Raw genomic sequence first — 22,406 nt, forward strand, 5'->3', positions numbered from 1 at the left:
GTACTGGGACTCAAACACAGAACATGTGGCGAGGGTAGGAGAAGACTGAAGAACAACGTGAAAGCAATACTGGAGTTGAGGGGGGATGAGGGGGGACGGCATCCCCCTGAAATAAAAACGGTCCAAATCATCCCCCCTGAAATAAAAACGGTCCAAATCATCCCCCCCTGAAATAAAAACGGTCCAAATCATCCCCCCTGAAATAAAAACGGTCCAAATCATCCCCCCCTGAAATAAAAACGGTCCAAATCATCCCCCCCTGAAATAAAAACGGTCCAAATCATCCCCCCCTGAAATAAAAACGGTCCAAATCATCCCCCCCTGAAATAAAAACGGTCCAAATCATCCCCCCTGAAATAAAAACGGTCCAAATCATCCCCCCCTGAAATAAAAACGGTCCAAATCATCCCCCTGAAATAAAAACGGTCCAAATCATCCCCCCCTGAAATAAAAACGGTCCAAATCATCCCCCTGAAATAAAAACGGTCCAAATCATCCCCCCTGAAATAAAAACGGTCCAAATCATCCCCCCCTGAAATAAAAACGGTCCAAATCATCCCCCTGAAATAAAAACGGTCCAAATCATCCCCCCCTGAAATAAAAACGGTCCAAATCATCCCCCTGAAATAAAAACGGTCCAAATCATCCCCCCCTGAAATAAAAACGGTCCAAATCATCCCCCCTGTAAAACTGCCACCCCCCCTTTCCATCCCTTATGTCATTTCATCAATGAATGTGGTTTTACTGCTATTTCAACATTTAGAGTCATCACCAGAAAAATAACTTATTTGACAATTTTCGCCCCGTTTCAAGTAAATTTTCACTTGAAATAAGTAGGAAAATCTGCCAGTAGAACAAGATTTATCTTCTCATTACAAGCAAAAAAATCTTGTTCCACTGGCAGATTTTTCTACTTATTTCAAGTGAAAATCTACTTGAAACAGGTGAAAATGGTTGTTTTTTCCAGTGATGAGTCTTGTTTTAAGTGTAATGAGATTTATTTTACTAAAATGAGACATTTTAACTAGAAATAAGACAAATATTCTTGTTAAGATTTAGAGTTTTTGCAGTGATCCATGTTACTTATCCTGTGAAGGACAGAGTCATATTGATAAGTTCAGAAAAGTGTTTTTTATTGTTGTGTTTTGATGTATTTGATGTAAGTCCAGTGGATATTTAAAGCTTACAGAAGGCTGCATTTAACTGCTGCTATGTCATTCCTGCAGTATTTCTGCAGGTGTTTTGGTCACTGCTATTATTTGTAATATATTATATTATTTGTAATCAGCACAAATTATCTGTCCCCATATGATCAAATCCACCATCCCCCCTGATTTTCTTTTACAACTGGAGTACTGGGTGAAAGCCTGTCTGATCTGTCCCAAGGAATTCATTTCATCATTTAATATTCAAAGGTCCTCCTGCTGGCAAAGCTTCAGGTACCAGAATACAAACTTTACATGTGACATGGCATTGACCTGTGTGCAATAAAGCTTTATTTTCACTTCCCTTCCATGATCTTTTCTTTGAATGAACGCCACCTGGGGGCATGAACCTGAAACTTCAGGCTGAACTTTAATCGTCTCTTCAGCAGACAGAGTTGTAGGATATCTGCAGAAAATTAGATCAGACGGTCGCTGGTTGTAAAACCACAATTTTCTAACTCTTGAATAAAGACAGTTTGGCCATATCTGAATAAACAGGTAATACAGGGTAATGTGTTTTTAATCAAACTGGTATTTTTTAATATCCGAATGGATTTGGCATGTGACTGAATTATCATGTGGATTAATCACAGTTTTTAAACAGTATTATGTTATTCAAACAACAATAAACCAAACATAAAGTTAAATCATGTCATGAGTGGATTTTCCATGTTGGTGATGATATAATTACTTTATTTCCTACCCAGATGAACCCAGCAGTTCAATCCTTTGCAAGCACTTTGTGGTCCTGAACACAACCAAATATATACACATACACAAGTAAGGAAATGAGTCTGCTAGACTTCTTTGTTGTGATAATACTTCTTGTCGTTGGAAAACCTGTTTATTTCCCTTTTAAATGGTAACACATTGAGGAACAAGCATTTGTGTGATGAGCAGCAGAGGTGAGGACGTGAAAAATATGCAAAATCTTCGCTGCTAATAGCAAACAGCGTCTTCTTTTTTCTTTTGCTGTCTCTTGTTTTGAACTTCTGAAACTTCTGAGACAAGCACGCACACACACATACAGGACTGTCTCAGAAAATTAGAATATTGTGATAAAGTTATTTATTTTCTGTAATGCAATTACAAAAACAAAAATGTCATACATTCTGGATTTATTACAAATCAACTGAAGTTTAAGAAAACTCAAATATCCTATCTCAAAAAATTAGAATATTCTGGGAATCTTAATCTTGAACTGTAAGCCATAATCAGCGATATTAAAATAATAAAAGGCTTGCAATATTTCAGTTGATTTGTAATGAATCCAGAATGTATGACATTTTTTTTTTTTTTTTTAATTGCATTACAGAAAATAAAGAACTTTATCACAATATTCAAATTTTCTGAGACAGTCCTGAAGATATAAATGCAGTGAGTTAGTGTCTTTCATTACATTTGCTGTCCAATGTTGACGATGATGCCAGAGATTTTTCCCTCCCCAGATAAAGACCTTAACACAATCAAAAAGGAATTCATACACAAACTGCATCATAAAAACATTCACGTCTGTGCAAGACTCAAAAACGTTGTCCACTTTGTCTACGTTTTACAGCATCTTGAATTCTCAGAAAGCAAACGTGTAGAAGGAACAAAGGGAGCAGCAGATACCAGCAGGGACAGGAACACCACGGTTCACTAGGAAAGGAGTGATCTAGTTCTTTTTTTATGTAAGATCCACTTTTGTGTTTCTTCATTGTTAACAGTTGTCTTGTCAAACAAGAAGTTAGAATCCCATTAGGATGGGGTTTCTCTAAAAGCCTCTTGAACAAAGTCCAACAAATGTCCGAATGGATTAAAAAAAATAGAAAAAACAGCCTCATCCCATGTCCAAGTTTTATGTAAATTTTTATAGAAAACCAAGAAAAGACAGGCACCATGTCCGACTTGTAGCATAAAACAAACACCCAAGCTTTTGAGTGGCTTGTGCAAAACTCACATTAATGCACATCCATGCACTGTTGGTAAAAACACTACTCAGAAATATGTTGAATGCTCGACGTCCGACTCGCCCTGCGTTTCTTGTCCAACCAGGATCAGAGTTTGTTGGGCGAGGCGGAGCTCAGTACTCCACCGTCACTGCTTTGGTTTTCAGGTACTCCATGAGGGCGTCCTCTCCTGTGGACAAGGAGACAAGGAGACAAGGAAACACTGGATCAAAGATTCTAGTCCAAATCCTGCCAACACCCTTTTTAGTGCGTCCGAAACGTACACAATAGTATGCGCTATCCATACTCATTCCGGAGAAATTTATAAGTATTGTCACAGTCTGAGGATGAAGTGGGTGTGCCTGGCTCCTCCCCCCCTACCTGACAACACCTGCAATCACTCTAGTGCAGGGGTCGGCAACCCAAAATATTTTAGAGCCATATTGGACCAAAAACACAAAAAACAAATATGTCTGGAGCCGCAAAAAATGAAAAGTCTTGTATCAGCCTTAGAATGAAGGCAAAACATACTGCAAAAAGTCGAAATGTTGAGAAAAAAGGAAAGGTAAAAGGAAGAAAAAAAAGGAAAAAAGAAGAGAAAAAAAGAAAAGAAAAAAGGGAAAAAAGAAGAAAAAAAAAGAAAAAAAAAAGAAGAAAAAAAGGTCAAACATTTTTGAAAAAGCTCCAGGAGCCACTAGGACGGCGCTAAAGAGCTGCATGCGGCTCTAGAGCCGCGGGTTGCCGACCCCTGCTCTGGTGCAATCATGCCCACAGCATTTAAGCCTCAATATCTCTTCAATCCATGCCAGATTGTCTTGTGTTCTCCAAGCCTTCAAGCCGTTTATCAAGCCAAGTGAGTTTTTTCAAGTTTTTGACCTTTTTGACCTTTTGACCTTTTTTCATCCTCCAGACCACGTTTTTGCCTAAGCCCTTGCCTGGTACCTCTGCCTTCGCTGACAGCTTTTTTGGACTTTGACCCTTGCCTGCCCCTCGTCGGATTTTTGCCTGATCCTTGCCTGCCTTGATTTTGTTCAATAAATCTTTTGAACAGTTTTCCCTTGGTGCATTTGTGTCCATTCCTCGTGTGTCTGACAAGTATGGATTGATGGACACTAGCTAAGCAGAAACTTCCCACAATGCAATGCAGCGGTGTTTGGTTGCTAAGTGCTGCGTAGATACTTAGCAACCAACAAAAATGGAGAATAACGTTGCCGGTACCAAGCAAAGCTGCAGCAGCACCATCACGCTACAATTCAAATGTGAGTAATCAGGTGTGATTTCGCTTTGGTTTCCATAAGATATTAACCAGATGAGTTCATCATTTATCACATTATTGTGTGGGTAGATGTATTTGCAAAGTTTACGAATGAGCTAGCTACAGGCAGCCAATGATAGGTAGTGCTAATGTTATTGTTTTATGGCATAACGTTAACGTTAAGTGAGAGGGGGTAGGGAAACACAACTATCGTATATAATCAATTGCTGCTACTGCTGCTGACAGGACTTTTTACCATGGTAACAACTCCCCCTCCCAACGGCAGGAAGTGCCATGTACGCTGTTGGAACACACCCAGTGATCATGTGGACTGTTATAAATGTATATGAACATTTCAGGATTATGAATTCCAAGTGAAAGCCAGACTTTGGTTTCGTCCTGGGGCCAGAGTTTTATGACCTGCATGACTCCAGACCAGAGAACAGACTCCCTGGGGTTTACGACACCAGGGGGGGGTCGGACACAGTGCAGCCCCACAAAATCAGCAGGGTTCCTGGAGGAACAAAGGAAAAGACCAGGGCGGGATCGCCCGGCTGCTGCACGCTGCACCCCTGTCTTTTTATTTCAGAGTCGAAGGAGAAGAGAGAGAGACGAGAGACTGCTTGGACTGAAAGCCGAGAGGAACGAGGCCGCATCGGACTGGAACCCCCGACAGAACCCGCAGCCCAGATCCAGAATCCAGAGGAGACGTGAGGTTGTGTTTGGGCGATCAGTCAGTTAGAACGGTGTAAAGCTGAATTTATGTTTAATGAGATTACTGTATGCGTATTACTGTACATTATCATTATTGTGTTCGTTATTGTGTTTATTATTGCTTTGATTCCTTTTACCTTCCATGCATTTAACGTTTAACTTTCATTTCATTTTTATTGATTGTTGTTTTTCTTAATTAATGGTTTTATAATGATGTAGTGTGCCATCAGGATTTATTTGGGTATTTATTTACACCTGCTTTGATACCCGTATGTAAATAAATTCTGATTGATTTTTAATGAGTGGTTTCTGTTTCTGTTTCATGCAATTTGGTCACAATTGGTTTGTTTGAGAGAGCTCAGCGCTCGAATCTCACCCTTCAATTACTGTATAGGCATAAACCTTAATTTCTGAGACTGATATTCTGCTGTAAAAGTTACCATTTCCCTGCTTAAGGAACAGGGTGGTGCCCCAAGGATTTTATTTATCATATTGGTCATTCAATTTGATAAATAGTCGACTTTATTAATTATTAATAATTATTAATAAAATTATTAATAACCCTCGATAACTGGATCAGCTAAAGCCCCTCTGAGTTGCACAACAACGCTCTGAGTAGTACGTCCCAATTAATGCATACTACTGATATTTACTCAAAAGTGTGCCGCACTTAAGTATACTTTTTGAGTATATACTGTTTAGTCTGGCATTTCGGATGCACCCCAGGTCTGGCCTGCTCACTCCTCCAGTAAAGGAGGAGACATTAACTCCTGGGGTAGGTAGAGGGAGCAATGCCCAGGACTGACTTATGTAGGTATATAAAACAGAGGTGCCAGTTATGGGAGCAGATTACTTGGCTAATGGCTCCTCCTTGCTGTCCGGTGGCCGGTGTTCAGGTTGGGACTCTCATAGATTGAGTTGGATGCTAGCAGGCTGATCTTAACGTGTAAGGTCAACACCTGTTCTTTTCTCTCAGTGTTGCTTCTCTGCCAGTAGCGCCATTTTTTTCCCTGACCCTGCACCCCAACCTGGGACTTGCTGATTGGGCCGGAGCTTCGGGAGCTGCGTGCTGGCCTGCGGTCCCCACCCCCGGTCATCCCGTTGCTGCTTCCACCTGCCTGCTGTGCTGTTGCCGTCCCTGACCCACCAGTCTGGCCCTCAGCAGGAGGGTCCCCCCTTATGATCCTGGTCCTGCTCAAGGTTTCTTCCTCCTAAAGGGGAGTTTTTCCTTGCCACTGTTTGGCTTAAGGTTTTTCTCCCACTAGGGGAGTTTTTACCTGCCATTGTTTATGTAATAACTGCTCGGGGGTCATGTTCTGGGTATGGGTCTCTGGAAAGCGTCTAGAGACAACTCTGTTGTATTAGACGCTATATAAATAAAATTGAATTGAATTGAAAAATTGAATTTTCAAGAAACACTGATAAAATTACAGGATTCTACTGACCTAAGTCTTTGCCAAAGCCTGACTGCTTGAAGCCTCCAAAAGGTGAAGCAACGTCCGTTTTGTTGTATGTGTTTACGAACACGGTTCCAGCTTCCAGCCGCTCGCTCACATACATGGCCTTGTTAATGTCCCGGGTGAACACGCCCGATGCCAAGCCGTACTCCGTGTCATTGGCTCTGTGAAGCACGCCGTCCACATCGCTGGGGTTTTGAGAGAGAGAACAACAGCAGGCTAGCGGTTAGCGTCGTAAAACTGCAAGGTAGCGCAACCTTTTGTCTTTTGCCTCAACCTACCCATCTTTGAACTTTGACACCACCATGACAGGGCCAAAGGACTCCTCTTTGGCAATAAACATGTGGTCCTCCACACCGGTGAACACAGTTGGCTCCATAAAGAAACCTGAGGAGAAATAACCACAGAGCTGGATAAGATGGACACAGAGAATGGAGATGAAAAAGACGCCTAGAGGCCTAGAGGCCTAGAGGAGTAGGGGACTATAGGTCTAGAGGACTAGAGGTCTAGAGACCTAGAGGACTAGAGGACTAGGGGACTAGGGGCCTAGAGACCTAGAGGACTAGAGCAGTGTCTCCCAACCTGGGGTCTGGGCCCCCCCTGGGGGGGCGCCAGAGATCTCTGGGGGGGGCTAGGCCTAGAGGACTAGAGGACTACAGGCCTAGAGGACAAGATACCTAGAGGGATAGAGGACTAGAGGCCTAGAGGTCTAGAGGACTAGAGACCTAGAGGACTAGAGGCCTAGAGGACTAGAGGCCTAGAGACCTAGAGGTCTAGAGGCCTAGAGGACTAGAGACCTAGAGGACTAGAGACCTAGAGGACTAGAGGCCTAGAGACCTAGAGGACTAGAGGCCTAGAGGACTAGAGGACTAGAGACCTAGAGGACTAGAGGTCTAGAGGCCTAGAGCCCTAGAGGACTAGAGGCCTAGAGACCTAGAGGACTAGAGGCCTAGAGACCTAGAGGACTAGAGGCCTAGAGGACTAGAGGACTAGAGACCTAGAGGACTAGAGGTCTAGAGGCCTAGAGCCCTAGAGGTCTAGAGACCTAGAGGACTAGAGGCCTAGAGGACTAGAGGACTAGAGGTCTAGAGGTCTAGAGACCTAGAGGCCTAGAGGTCTAGAGGACTAGAGACCTAGAGGCCTAGAGGACTAGAGGCCTAGAGACCTAGAGGTCTAGAGGCCTAGAGGACTAGAGACCTAGAGGACTAGAGACCTAGAGGACTAGAGGCCTAGAGACCTAGAGGACTAGAGGCCTAGAGACCTAGAGGACTAGAGGTCTAGAGGCCTAGAGCCCTAGAGGACTAGAGGCCTAGAGACCTAGAGGACTAGAGGCCTAGAGACCTAGAGACCTAGAGGACTAGAGGCCTAGAGACCTAGAGGACTAGAGGCCTAGAGGACTAGAGACCTAGAGGACTAGAGGACTAGAGGCCTAGAGGACTAGAGGACTAGAGGACTAGAGACCTAGAGGCCTAGAGGTCTAGAGGACTAGAGGACTAGAGACCTAGAGGACTAGAGGCCTAGAGGACTAGAGGTCTAGAGACCTAGAGGCCTAGAGGCCTAGAGGACTAGAGACCTAGAGGACTAGAGACCTAGAGGCCTAGAGGTCTAGAGGACTAGAGGACTAGAGACCTAGAGGACTAGAGGCCTAGAGGACTAGAGGACTAGAGGTCTAGAGACCTAGAGGCCTAGAGGTCTAGAGGACTAGAGACCTAGAGGCCTAGAGGACTAGAGGCCTAGAGACCTAGAGGTCTAGAGGCCTAGAGGACTAGAGACCTAGAGGACTAGAGACCTAGAGGACTAGAGGCCTAGAGACCTAGAGGACTAGAGGCCTAGAGGACTAGAGGACTAGAGACCTAGAGGACTAGAGGTCTAGAGACCTAGAGGACTAGAGGCCTAGAGACCTAGAGGACTAGAGACCTAGAGGACTAGAGGCCTAGAGACCTAGAGGACTAGAGGCCTAGAGGACTAGAGGACTAGAGACCTAGAGGACTAGAGGACTAGAGGCCTAGAGGCCTAGAGGACTAGAGACCTAGAGGCCTAGAGGACTAGAGGGATAGAGGACTAGAGACCTAGAGGACTAGAGGCCTAGAGGACTAGAGGACTAGAGGGATAGAGGACTAGAGGCCTAGAGGCCTAGAGGCCTAGAGACCTAGAGGTCTAGAGGCCTAGAGGTCTAGAGGCTTAGAGGCCTAGAGGCCAAGAGACCTAGATGCCTAGAGACCTAGAGGACTAGAGGCCTAGAGACCTAGAGACCTAGAGGACTAGAGGCCTAGAGACCTAGAGGACTAGAGGCCTAGAGGACTAGAGACCTAGAGGACTAGAGGACTAGAGGCCTAGAGGCCTAGAGGACTAGAGGACTAGAGGTCTAGAGACCTAGAGGCCTAGAGGTCTAGAGGACTAGAGGACTAGAGACCTAGAGGACTAGAGGCCTAGAGGACTAGAGGACTAGAGGTCTAGAGACCTAGAGGCCTAGAGGTCTAGAGGACTAGAGACCTAGAGGCCTAGAGGACTAGAGGTCTACAGACCTAGAGGCCTAGAGGACTAGAGGCCAAGAGACCTAGATGCCTAGAGACCTAGAGGACTAGAGGCCTAGAGGACTAGAGACCTAGAGGACTAGAAACCTAGAGACCTAGAGGCCTGGAGGCCTAGAGGTCTAGAGGACTAGAGGACTAGAGACCTAGAGGCCTAGAGACCTAGAGGACTAGAGACCTAGAGGACTAGAGACCTAGAGGACTAGAGGCCTAGAGACCTAGAGGTCTAGAGGCCTAGAGGTCCAGAGGCCTAGAGACCTAGGGGACTAAAGGCCTAGAGGTCTAGAGGACTAGAGCAGTGATTCCCAACCTGTGGGCCGCGGCCCCCATGGTGGGCCGCGAAGGTATTGCAAGTGGGCCGCCAAATCATTTCCAAAAAAGTATGATTTTTTTTTTATACAGAATAATGTTTTAAATGTTAAAACTCAGTTATGTTTAAAATTATATTAAAAATGTTTAAATATTATTTTCATTATTTTGTTTTGTTTTCCTTCAAGTATTAGACATGTGACAAGCAAATGAGCAATAGGAACTTTTGTTGTTATCGGTCAGACCACTTTGCAGCGGGACTGCATTGCACTTGACTTATTTACGTTTGATGCTGATACCGGAAACTGGAGTATAAAGATGGATAGCTGGCTAGCAACAGGGAGAATTAAAAAGTTCGGAGGTGGGCCGCAAACATTTTTGAGACATAAAAGTGGGCCCTGAGTTGGAAAAGGTTGGGAACCACTAGAGGACTAGAAACCTAGAGGCCTAGAGGCCTAGAGACCTAGGGGACTAGAGACCTAGAGGCCTAGAGGACTAAAGGCCTAGAGGACTAAAGGCCTAGAGGCCTAGAGGACTAGAGGTCTAGAGGCCTAGGGGACTAAAGGCCTAGAGGACTAGAGTTCTAGAGGCCTAGAGGTCTAGAGGACTAGAGGTCTAGAGGCCTAGAGGACTAAAGGCCTAGGGGACTAGAGGCCGAGCCAGCGGACACGCTGGAAAGATTTTATGTCTCGCATGTCCTAGGAACTAGGGCTGAACGATATTGACAAAATTTCATATCTCGATATTCATGCCAGATATCTCGATATCGATACGATACGATATGACTTCGGTTCGGTGAAAACCAAGCATTTTTCAGTAAAATAAAAACATCAGAAATCAAAAGAGTGCAGTTTTATTGATTAGAACTCACTGCCAGTCATCAACATTAACATAAAGTCACTCAATAATAAATAATAATCAAAATATTTTACTGTAGCTCCGCTTTAACGATAAATAACCAATGCAGTTAGAGTTAGAGTTCAGTACATGTTATTGATTGGATGCTGCAGCTGAACGGACTGTCACAACATCACTGCAGTTTTATGACGGAGTGAAGACAGATTACAGATTAAACTCATGTTTCACTCCCAGGTTTCATATTTGATTTATTTTGTTTCAACAATTAAATATCTAAAAATGTTAACTTTCAATCTGATCAACAAAAGAACCAGAAACAACTTTCTTAATTTATTACTGCGCATGTGCAATCCCCCCATTTGTCCAATCCTTGTTTTTCAGTATCCTCCAACGAATAGGAAATAGAGAAAAGAGTTTTCCACTCGCTGTTTTAATTCCCAATTTCGATTTTCAAACACATCAATTAATTTTTTATTATCAAAACAAAAGATGGGGAACGGATTATTTTGGTTTATTTCTCGTTTTTATAAACGGATGGATACGTCGCAATTTTCACCAAGCACGACTTGCACAACACCTCGCTCTGGTCGACATTATCCTTTCTAAATCCAAAATACCTCCAAATAATGGAGGATGATTTATGTTTTGGCACAAAATTAGATTCAGCACCGCCACCGGCCGCATTATCCTCCGCACTCATGTCTCTTTTCTTCCGTTTGGATTTCTCCGCTCTTCTCCGCTCTCCTGTGTGTGGCTGTGTGCGTCTCGTACGTCTCCCTCCCTCCCTCCCTCCTATGTTTGTCATTGGTTGGCTTCAGCTGTCGATCAACAACAAGCATGAAATAAGCTTTGTGGTTGGCTGGCCGTAGTGGTGCGTTCAAGAGCAATCTTAAAAGTAATGTTTATGGAGACTGCTTGAGCTGTACAAGCAGGGCGAGCGGAAATATATTGTTTATATCGTTGCTTTTCCGTTATTAATGTCTTGAATGTTCATATCTCCATATAGATACGATAACGGTATATCGTTCAGCCCTACTAGGAACGCCTTGCTATTCCCCCGAAAGAGCCGGGGGATGGATGGATGGATGGATGGATGGATGGATGGATGGATGGATGGATGGATGGATGGATGGATGGATGGATGGATGGATGGATGGATGGATGGATGGATGGATGGATGGATGGATGGATGGTGTAGTAAAGGTGTAGTGGGTGTAGTAGCCGTTTCCTACCTGGCCTGTCCACCTGTCGTCCTCCATACACTAGAGTGGCTCCTTCTTTCACTCCAATCTCACAGTACTCCAGGAGTTTGTCCATGTGGGCTTTGTGGTTCTGTGGGCCGTGGTCCGTGGAACGATCCAGGGGGTCTCCGATCTTCATCCTCTTGATTTCCTCCACCTTGTATGTCAGGGGTGGGTAAATAGAAACAACAGCAAAAAAAAGTTGTGGTTGATGTTTTGTGCTTCAACCGAGAACACCAAGTTGTGAATTTAAAGGTATTATCCATGATTTTGGAGAGCTAGCAAGATTTGAAAGTGGCACCTCCTCTAAGCCCCGCCCCCTCATGTAAGCCCCGCCCCTCATGTAAGCCCCGCCCCTCCTCCCCTCCCGTCAGCGCTCCGTTCAAAGCCACGCCCCCACAAACTTTGGGGAACGCGCATTTGCAGGAGTCAAGTTTTCCAGGACATTTTGGACAGCACATTTTCACAAAACTACCCCATGTCTCATTCACCTGTAAGCGAGGCCGGTTTTAGGGGGGGGCAGGGGTGGGCTGTGCCCACCCAAACGTGCATCCTGCCCACCGGCGTCTCCATCCCGGCGAGAGTGGAGAGCAGAGAGTGGAGAGCAGAGAGCGGAGAGCAGAGAGCGGAGAGCGGCTGGCGGTGCGCTGCAGGCTCTAGAGCCACGGCTACGCCTTAGGTTACAGCGTACCCTACGGCGTAGCCTACGGCGTAGCCTACGGCATAGGGTACGCCGTAGGGTACGCCATAGGCTACGGCATCTGATTGGTTCTTTCCCCCCTGCCAAGCCTCTGGTCCTGGACCAATCCGTTTCATTCGGACCAAATTAAACGGATTGGTTAGAGTTTTTACAGGATTAAAGCTAGGAGGGGGCGGGGCTTAGAGGAGGTACCACTTTCAAATCTTGCTAGCTCTCCAAAATCATGGATAATACCTTTAATGAAGCATGAAGCATTTAGCTTGGCTCAAGGAGCTGCTTGGAGTTGTGCAGGGTTGTGCTTCACTCACCACTCGGCTGATGTACTCGTCGTGTATCGACTCCTCCACAAACAGACGGCCAGCAGCGATGCAGTTCTCCCCCTTGTTGAAATAGACGGAGCTCATGCCCTGCAGAGCGACACACACAGTCACACACATGCACGGAACAACAGTCGTGGGATTTGGTCTGTGTGGCAGTTTCCACAATTAAGTTCCGTAATGGAATCCAGAGTTAAGATCAAATTAAGTTTGGAAAACAGGAGACAAGTTATGCAAAGCTCTGAAACCCGATGAACCGATGTTGAACAACAAACAGCATTGTTGCTCAAGTGATAATAATTACTCTCATTTTCGGCTTTGACATGCGTTGCAATTCCTCTACCGTGTTTCGTCCAAGGGACTTAAACAAACCTGGACATACATCAAACCTCCGACTGGGATGCTGCGCTGCCTGATGGGAGCTGACCTGCTTCTGATTGTATTTGCAAAGGACAGCTTCCAATGCAAGAAAATGTCTTATGGTCAATTTTAGTGCTGTCAGGCGATTAAAAAATGTATCCAATTAATTACAGGATTTATAATTACTTAATCTAATTAATCTCATATCTGCTAAAGATCCCCAAATAAAGAATTCAAATTCTAGGACATTGCAAAATTGCAGTGCATTACTAATCAATTGAATACACTAAGAAGAGAAGATTTGAAATCCACATTTTTATTGGTGAAGTGGGTTTCATAAATGAAATTCAAAAGAAACGAACAATAACTCACTAAAATGAGGATAAAAAACGAGCTAAAATGAGCATTTGCCTGTGGGCCGCTCCCTCACCATGCGAACAGCCTTGTCCATGTCACAGTCGCTGAAGATGATGAGCGGGGACTTCCCTCCCAGCTCCAGAGACACTTTCTTCAGGTTACTGAGCGCACAGCTGCATGTGAAAACCCCAGAGAGAGAGAGATAAACGATATGTGACAGTTACTGAACCTCCAGTACCGGCCGGTGCCGGCTCCAACGGGTGATCACCTCTTCATGATCAGCTTGCCGACGGGAGTGGAGCCCGTGAAGCCCAGCTTGCGGATGTCTGGGTGGTCAGACAGCCGCTGTCCCACCATCCCACCTGCAGGACATGCAGAAGGTCAGTTACTGAGTAAAACTGTCAAATGAAAGAAAAGCTCAGGAAAAATGTTGTTTTTGTTTCTCAAAAGAATATATTCAAATTATATTCTTTTCAGAAACAAAAACAAAATTTTTCCTGAGCAGGAAATAAAGCTCCAAATTAATAATATTGAAATCCAACAAGTTTCATGTGTAAAATTTCTTGGTGTACTAGTGGATGAAAGATTGACCTGGGGAAAACATATAGAGTATGTATGGAAAAAAATTATGAAGTCCTATGATATTATTAGAAGTAGTAGTTTCTTTCTTAGTTAATCAGTCCTGTCTCATGATATTATATTATAGTCTAATTTATCCATACTTGACGTATTGCAACATTGTTTGGGGCGCTTCTTATTCTTCGTACCTTAATCAATTATTTTTAATTCAGAAAAGATTTTTGAGAATGATTTCATATTCTACTCATCAAGCACCTTCTGCACCCTTATTTAGCAAATTTAAATTATTATCAATTTTTTCTGTTAATATGTTTCAAACATGCCTGTTTATGTTTAAGTTCATTCATTCCAAACAAGACATTCCAGGCACTTTTCATAATGTTTTTCTGTTATCATCAGATATTCACTCTTATTCAGTTAGCGGTGGAAGAACTTTCATTTACCTCTTTGTCTTTTACCTCCAGTCACAAATCCTTGATCAAATGTCATGGCCCTCAACTCTGGAACTCTTTAGATCGGTCTCTTAAGTTTGCATCATCCATAAAAATGTTCAGGACCAGCTTGGTGGGGAATCTCTTATCTAGGCTAAATTAATAGGCTATTCTAATTTAAATGAAATTGCCATTTTATGGATATTTTTGTTTGTGTTTATTGTGTTTTTTTTGTTTATTTTACCTTTTCTTTTTTCCTTTCTTTTCTTTTTCTATTGATTGATTTGTTTTTTTGATTTTGTATTGAGGGGGAGGATTTTTTATAAGCCCTTCGGGCTTCTTTTCCTCTCCTGCACAATTATTTGTCCTTGTATTGTTAATATAATTACTGTTTAATCATTGTGCATATGAATAAAAAAAAAAAAAAAGAAAAGAAAGAGGAGGACAGTTGGAGCATTTCCAAAAACTCATAAGGGAAACACGTCGTACCTCTCTTCCTTACACCCAAGATAAAAAGTAAACAGCTCCAACCAACAACCAGAAGGCAGTTAAACAGAAAGGAGGGCGGTTTCCATGACTGCGTGGGTTATGTATCATGTTTCTTACCGGAGCCTGGCAGAATATTGACGACGCCCTTTGGGATGCCGGCTTTCACTGACAGCTCTGCAAACTTCAGGGCGGTCAGCGGCGTCACCTGTGGACACAAGAAGCAGCCGTCACGACTCAGAACAACTACCAATACGTGAAGCTGGAGAGAATAACCCACAAAACAGTAAAGCTGAAATGAGAGAAATAAAGAAAGTACTTTGCATTATTTTGTTCAAAGCAAGAAATAATGCACTGCCTGAAAACATTCAAAAATGTTTCAAGATAAAGAAGGAAAATATCATTTAAGAGGAAAACTAAGTATTGGACAACCTTGTGTACGTACTGCTCTTAAAAACCATGTGCATATCAGTCTGTGGGGGAACTTTGTGGAATGATCTTGATGAAGAAATCAAACGAAGCACTAACTCTATACAGTTTAAAAACTCTCCTCTAAAGAACTCAATTTACCTTCTGTGTGTATTTATTTTATTATGATTCTGTTCCTTATGTGATACATCATATATGATACAAATGTAACTCCCTGCATTCATGGCTGCTCATGGATCATCAAAGAAGTGACTGGAAATTAAAGTTTTTGAGTTTAGGATATTTTAGGAGGCTAGTTTAATTATGTCTTGATCTTTGTTTATTAATTGTTTGTGATGTATTTATTTATTTTTGTTATTATTTCGTTTTTTCTTTTTTTCCTTAATTTATTTTATTTAAATTTTTGTATTTTCTATGGCAGATGATATGATATTGTGAGGAAGGGACAGGACTAAATCAGCGTTCTGCTTCCTCATGTTCCCTCTCCAACACATTATTTTGCTGTTGTTCTTTATTTCTGGATGAAACTGTTAAATTGTTTTACTTTTTTGATATTTTGACGCTTTTAATTTGATGGTGATTTGTTGTTGTTCGAGATAAAGCCAACAATAAACAATAAACAATTTATTTCATTTACTTACAAGTGCTCATATCCAGTTACTCTTCCACTAAAACTAGTAAATCTCCATATTGTGAAAAATCTTAGAAGAATTAACTTTTTAAAACCTGGTGCACCTTTGTTTCTTGTTGCTTTGAGCCCCCGATAAAACATGAAGTCTCATGACGTAAGTACGGTGGCCGAGACCCGGCATTGCTGAAAATTAAAGAAACGCTGCAAATATAAAGAAACGCCGCTGCAAATAAAAGAAACGCTGCACATATAAAGAAACGGCACTGCAAATAAAAAAAACTACCCAAATAAAAAAGCCACAAGGGAAGTGAATTACCGGGGACTATTTTTGCTGATGCACCGGTGTTTTTTACGTGAGAGGAGAAGAACAACGAACGAGAAAATAAGTGAAAAGGTTAGTGTTCAACGTCACTACGTGTAATTTTTAATGTGCAACACCGGTGCATCGGCAAAAATAGTCCCCGGTAATTCATTTCCGTTGTGGCTTTTTTATTTGCGTCGTTTTTTTATTTTATTTGCAGCGGTTAGTTTATTTGCAGCAGCGTTTGTTTCTGTTTGCAGCGTTACTTTTATTTTCAGCAATGGCGGGTCTCGGCCACCGTACGTTAGACAGCAGAACATGTGATGTGTGTACAGCAGGTGTGTGTATAGCAGGTGTGTGTGCAGCAGGTGTGTGTACAGCAGGTGTGTGCAGCAGGTGTGTGTAGAGCAGGTGTGTGTAGAGCAGGTGTGTGTACAGCAGGTGTGTGTAGAGCAGGTGTGTAGAGCAGGTGTGTGTGCAGCAGGTGTGTGTGCAGCAGGTGTGTACAGCAGGTGTGTGTGCAGCAGGTGTGTGTGCAGCAGGTGTGTGTACAGCAGGTGTGTGTACAGCAGGTGTGTGTACAGCAGGTGTGTGTGCAGCAGGTGTGTGTACAGCAGGTGTGTGTACAGCAGGTGTGTGTGCAGCAGGTGTGTGTACAGCAGGTGTGTGTGTGCAGCAGGTGTGTGTACAGCAGGTGTGTGTACAGCAGGTGTGTGTGCAGCAGGTGTGTGTACAGCAGGTGTGTGTACAGCAGGTGTGTGTGCAGCAGGTGTGTGTACAGCAGGTGTGTGTACAGCAGGTGTGTGTACAGCAGGTGTGTGTACAGCAGGTGTGTGTGCAGCAGGTGTGTGTACAGCAGGTGTGTGTACAGCAGGTGTGTGTACAGCAGGTGTGTGTGCAGCAGGTGTGTGTGCAGCAGGTGTGTGTACAGCAGGTGTGTGTACAGCAGGTGTGTGTACAGCAGGTGTGTGTACAGCAGGTGTGTGTGCAGCAGGTGTGTGTGCAGCAGGTGTGTGTGTGCAGCAGGTGTGTGTACAGCAGGTGTGTGTACAGCAGGTGTGTGTGCAGCAGGTGTGTGTACAGCAGGTGTGTGTGCAGCAGGTGTGTGTACAGCAGGTGTGTGTGCAGCAGGTGTGTGTGCAGCAGGTGTGTGTGCAGCAGGTGTGTGTGCATCAGGTGTGTGTACAGCAGGTGTGTGTGCAGCAGGTGTGTGTGCAGCAGGTGTGTGTGCAGCAGGTGTTTGTGCAGCAGGTGTGTGTGCAGCTGGTGTGTGTGCAGCTGGTGTGTGTGCAGCTGGTGTGTGTGCAGCAGGTGTGTGTGCAGCTGGTGTGTGTGCAGCTGGTGTGTGTGCAGCAGGTGTGTGTACAGCAGGTGTGTGTACAGCAGGTGTGTGTGCAGCAGGTGTGTGTGCAGCAGGTGTGTGTGCAGCAGGTGTGTGTGCAGCAGGTGTGTGTGCAGCAGGTGTGTGTGCAGCAGGTGTGTGTACAGCAGGTGTGTGTGCAGCAGGTGTGTGTGCAGCAGGTGTGTGTCCTGCAGGAGTGAGCAGGTTTTCTTCACTCACCTGAGCAGGTTTCAGCACCAGCGTGTTTCCGGCTGCCAGGCAGGCGGCACTTTTCCACGCCAGCATCATGAGCGGGTAGTTCCACGGAATAACTATGGCACAAACCCTGTCAAACACAAACACAGTCACATTTTTGATTGTATTCTTCATTTCATTTGTTAAAAGAAAAACAAAACAGTTCAATAAAATTACAACTCTTGTCATCATCTCTTTACTTGAATGAAAGGGAACATTCCAAGAAAAAAATATGACAATTGCTGCATCCGAAATTCCAAACTTCCACCTTAATGAGTAGCAAAAACAGTATGTGAGATTTTTTAGTGCGTCCAAAACATTAGTACGTACACAATAGTATGTACTATCCATACTCATTCTGGAGAAATGTATTAGTGTGTATTGATGGACACTAGCTAAGCAGAAACTTCCCACAATGCAATGCAGCGGTGTTTGGTTGCTAAGTGCTGCGTAGATATGTCATAAGCATAATATTAAGTATAATAATATTATGATATAATATTAATATTATTATATTGGTATATAATAATATTATATAATGTCATCTTGTTTGGGCCAGAATAAACGGGAAAGAGCGGAGCGGTGCTGCTACTGCTGCTGTTACCATGGTAACAGCTGCTACTGCTGCTGTGACAGGAGGTGTTACCATGGTTACCATTGTTACCAATGGCAGGAAGTGCCGTGTGGCTCTGAGTAGTACGTCCAAATTAATGCATACTACTGATATTTACTCAAAAATGTGCCGAACTTAAGTATACTTTTTGAGTAGATACTGTTTAGTATGGCATTTCGGACGCACCGAATGATGCTAAACAGAGAGAGGGGAAAAAAGAAAACCCACCTAACTTAACAATTATCTTAAAAATGTAGTTGCTGAACAGAAATGAACAGACGTGAAGGAAGAGAAAGTTCCGGCATTAACAGCTCACCCCAGAGGCTCCTTCCTGGTGAAGGTCAGGTTCCGGTTGGGTCTGGCTTGGTTGATGGGGATCGTCTTGCCCTGGAGAAAGCAACACATCACAGATTTGACTTTTTAGAGTTTGAGACGAAAGCTGGCAAAGCTTTTTTGTGTGAAAGTAAACATGATCCTACCTGGATCTTATCACACCAACCAGCAAAGTAGCGGAATGTCTGGATGGACATCCCAACGTGTGTTTTGAGGGCCAGTGTGTACACGGCTCCCGAGTCGATGGCCTCAATGGTTGCCAGCTCCTCCTGATGCTCCTCCATCAGGTCTGCAAGTCTGCAGGGAGGCGTTCAGGAGAAGAAGAGCGTCAGGGTGGTCTGCACCAGAGGGCTGCATGGGGATTGGCTCCCGCCGAGTCCCGCGGGACCCAACACAAATTTTGCGGGAGCGGGCGGTTTGAACTTTGCTGCAGGCGGAACGGGCGGCTAAAAAAAACACTGCGGGATCGGGATGTAGCCTAGCGACAAGATGGAAATCAATGACGTGGAAAAGAACCTCAAACAAGGTCTTTACAAAACAGTGACTGCGTTTCCATGCATCAATAACCCTTTTAAAACCCGAATATTGGCAATAACCCGAATTTTCACGGCCATGTAAACACCAATAACCCCTTGCTCATATTCAGGTTTTTAAAACCCCAATATGAGCCCTGGGTTACTCCTTTTAAAACCTGAATATTGGGTCATGTAAACACCAAACGGAATATCCCCATCAAACGGAACAGGAAGTTGTTTTCTGCACATGCTCTGTTCACAAGGAATCCTGGTCTTTTGAGTCCAGGAAGTTCTTCTAAACACGGAGAAACCAAGACCAGGAGGAGACTAATCACTTCATAAATGTAATGAAGGATATGAACATTTCTGCATTTGTAGACGGTAGAAAGTACCGGGATAGAAGATTTACAAGAAGGTGAGAGAAAAGTTGCGTGAAGCAGCATTTGTTTTGAATTTGGATACAGGAAGAAGAAGCGGAAATGACGGGAATTATGTCATCACGTTCTCCGTGCGTCGCTGGTTTGATCCAGATATCCCAAATGATTAATTACCATGTAAACGGAATATTCCCAATGTTTCAGTAACTGGAATATTAGCAACAACCCAAATTTTGACTGCATGTAAACGTAGTCAAAGACAAAGCAAGTCAGATATTTGGTGAAACTGCGTTTAGTGTCTGTGGAGCAGACGAGGGATTGGAACCTCAGTCGGTCAGCAGCATTCTCTTCCTCCACAGCAATCTAAAAGTGATTCATTTGTTAAATTAATTAGTTTCGTTCGTTAACTTTGTTTATTTTATGTTATTTATTAGTGTTATTTGAGCCACTCACAGCTACTCTAGTTGCTATAGCCTCAATCATAATTGATGCTGCGCGAAAGGACGAAAAAGCTTGTGCGATGACAATGATGGATTTACATCTAACTTTCAGTCAGGTGACCTATGAACTGTCAATTATCCATCAAACTCCACAATGATCATGTTAACATTAAATCAGATAGATTTGTCTGGACATTTCTCCTGTGGGACGGGAGAAGATACAAAATCAATTATTGTGCAGGCATGGATTGTCAGAGTTTTGCGGGAGCGGGCGGGAGTGGAACACACACGTTGCGGGTGGTAATGGTCAGAAATTCAGCGGGAGCGGGATGAAGAAAACAGTCCCGGGTACTCACCTGTACAACAGGCTTCCTCTGTCTCGGGGGTTCATCTTGCCCCAAGGTCCAACCTCAAAAGCTTCTTTGGCTGCAGCCACAGCTCGGTCCACATCTCCCACAGAGGCGTAGGACACGTTACAGATCACCTGGGGGGAGAAGGTTTGGATGATCAGAATGTGTCTGCATGGTTCCGGGTTGGGGTCGGGGGGTCGGGGGGCGTCTGTGGTCCAGGAACTTACAGAACCATCAGTAGGACAGATGGTCTCGTAGGTTTTGCCGTCTTCTGCGTCCTCAAACTTGCCATCAATGAAACACTGGTGAGGCATGTTCAATGTCATGTTGTTCACGTCTTTAGTCACCTGGATAAAGACAACAGATCTAAACAATCCCACCAGAATTAAACAATCCAACATGGTCAACTTTGCAGCGAGTGACCAGACTGACGTAGTCGATGACCAGCTCCTCCTCCTGGTCCTCTCCTCGGAGCTTGCGCACAAACATCTGGATGAAGTCCTGGTAGGTGGTGGCCATGTACACGTCCTCGTTCTGCAGCTGGACGCCGCCGCACTTCATCTTCACCTCCTCCACCAGCCTGCAGACGGAGGAACGGTCAGCAGAGCCATTTAGCTCGGCATCGCAGACACTTCCTGAGAACTGCCTTCTCTAAAGTATCTTTATATCCGAGTATCCAAATGTAGGACGGGTCTTCTGGTACCAGGAACCGTTACTATGGAAACAACTTCTGGGTCATCTGGGTTAAGGAGGCTGACACCACCTCCACCTTTAAAACTAAACTTAAAACCTTTCTGTTTAGTAAACCTCTAGTTAGTGTTAGTAAACCTCTAGTTAATGTTAGTAAACCTCTAGTTAGTGTTAGTAAACCTCTAGTTAGTGTTTAGTAAACCTGTAGTTATTGTTTAGTAAACCTCTAGTTAGTGTTCAGTAAAACTCTAGTTAGTGTTTAGTAAACCTCTAGTTAGTGTTAGTAAACTTCTAGTTAGTGTTTAGTAAACCTCTAGTTAATGTTAGTAAACCTCTAGTTAGTGTTAGTAAAACTCTAGTTAGTGTTAGTAAACCTCTAGTTAGTGTTGGTAAACCTATAGTTAGTGTTAGTAAACCTCTAGTTAGTGTTTACCTCTAGTTAGTGTTCAGTAAAACTCTAGTTATTGTTTAGTAAACCTCTAGTTAATGTTAGTAAACCTCTAGTTAGTGTTAGTAAACCTCTAGTTAATGTTAGTAAACCTCTAGTTAGTGTTAGTAAAACTCTAGTTAGTGTTAGTAAAACTCTAGTTAGTGTTAGTAAACCTCTAGTTAGTGTCTAGTAAAACTCTAGTTAGTGTTAGTAAAACTCTAGTTAGTGTTTAGTAAACCTCTAGTTAGTGTTAGTAAACCTCTAGTTAGTGTTTAGTAAACCTCTAGTTAGTGTTAGTAAACCTCTAGTTAGTGTTCAGTAAACCTCTAGTTAGTGTTTAGTAAACCTCTAGTTAGTGTTTAGTAAACCTCTAGTTAGTGTTAGTAAACCTCTAGTTAGTGTTCAGTAAACCTCTAGTTAGTGTTCAGTAAACCTCTAGTTAGTGTTTAGTAAACCTCTAGTTAGTGTTTAGTAAACCTCTAGTTAATGTTAGTAAACCTCTAGTTAATGTTAGTAAACCTCTAGTTAGTGTTAGTAAACCTCTAGTTAGTGTTAGTAAAACTCTAGTTAGTGTTAGTAAACCTCTAGTTAGTGTTAGTAAACCTCTAGTTAGTGTTAGTAAACCTCTAGTTAGTGCTAGTAAACCTCTAGTTAGTGTTAGTAAAACTCTAGTTAGTGTTAGTAAACCTCTAGTTAGTGTTAGTAAAACTCTAGTTAGTATTTAGTAAACCTCTAGTTAGTGCTAGTAAACCTCTAGTTAGTGTTAGTAAAACTCTAGTTAGTGCTAGTAAACCTCTAGTTAGTGTTAGTAAACTTTAGTGTGTTAGAGTCAGTAGTCATAGTTGCAGTTATAGAACAAGACTATAATAGTTAGTCTCAAATATAGCTTGGTGGTAGATATGCTGCTATAGGCCTATGCTGCAGGGGGGCACCAACATAATCCACTGGGCGGTGCCTCTCAACCTTTTTCTCTTCTCCTCTTCCATTTTT

At 43.4% G+C, this 22,406-nt stretch overlaps 1 protein-coding gene across 1 annotated transcript in view; it reads right to left on the reverse strand.

The window, feature by feature from the left end:
* Positions 1-3,040: 3,040 nt before the first annotated feature.
* aldh1l2 (aldehyde dehydrogenase 1 family, member L2) overlaps positions 3,041-22,406 on the reverse strand; it is a 44,949-nt gene continuing 25,583 nt past the window's right edge. Inside the window, exons 10-23 of the mRNA XM_061714864.1 lie at positions 20,729-20,876; positions 20,524-20,643; positions 20,303-20,430; positions 18,761-18,911; positions 18,598-18,668; positions 17,654-17,759; positions 14,852-14,939; positions 13,504-13,597; positions 13,309-13,408; positions 12,510-12,608; positions 11,493-11,658; positions 6,844-6,949; positions 6,551-6,750; positions 3,041-3,326 (exon numbers count right to left, since the gene is read on the reverse strand). Of these exons, the coding sequence (XP_061570848.1) occupies positions 3,271-3,326; positions 6,551-6,750; positions 6,844-6,949; positions 11,493-11,658; positions 12,510-12,608; positions 13,309-13,408; positions 13,504-13,597; positions 14,852-14,939; positions 17,654-17,759; positions 18,598-18,668; positions 18,761-18,911; positions 20,303-20,430; positions 20,524-20,643; positions 20,729-20,876 (1,633 nt within the window). The 3' untranslated portion in view covers positions 3,041-3,270. The remainder of the gene's footprint in view (positions 3,327-6,550; positions 6,751-6,843; positions 6,950-11,492; positions 11,659-12,509; positions 12,609-13,308; positions 13,409-13,503; positions 13,598-14,851; positions 14,940-17,653; positions 17,760-18,597; positions 18,669-18,760; positions 18,912-20,302; positions 20,431-20,523; positions 20,644-20,728; positions 20,877-22,406) is intronic.

Source organism: Cololabis saira, chromosome 23, assembly GCF_033807715.1.
Source record: "Cololabis saira isolate AMF1-May2022 chromosome 23, fColSai1.1, whole genome shotgun sequence".
Classification (NCBI taxonomy): Eukaryota; Metazoa; Chordata; class Actinopteri; order Beloniformes; family Belonidae; genus Cololabis; species Cololabis saira.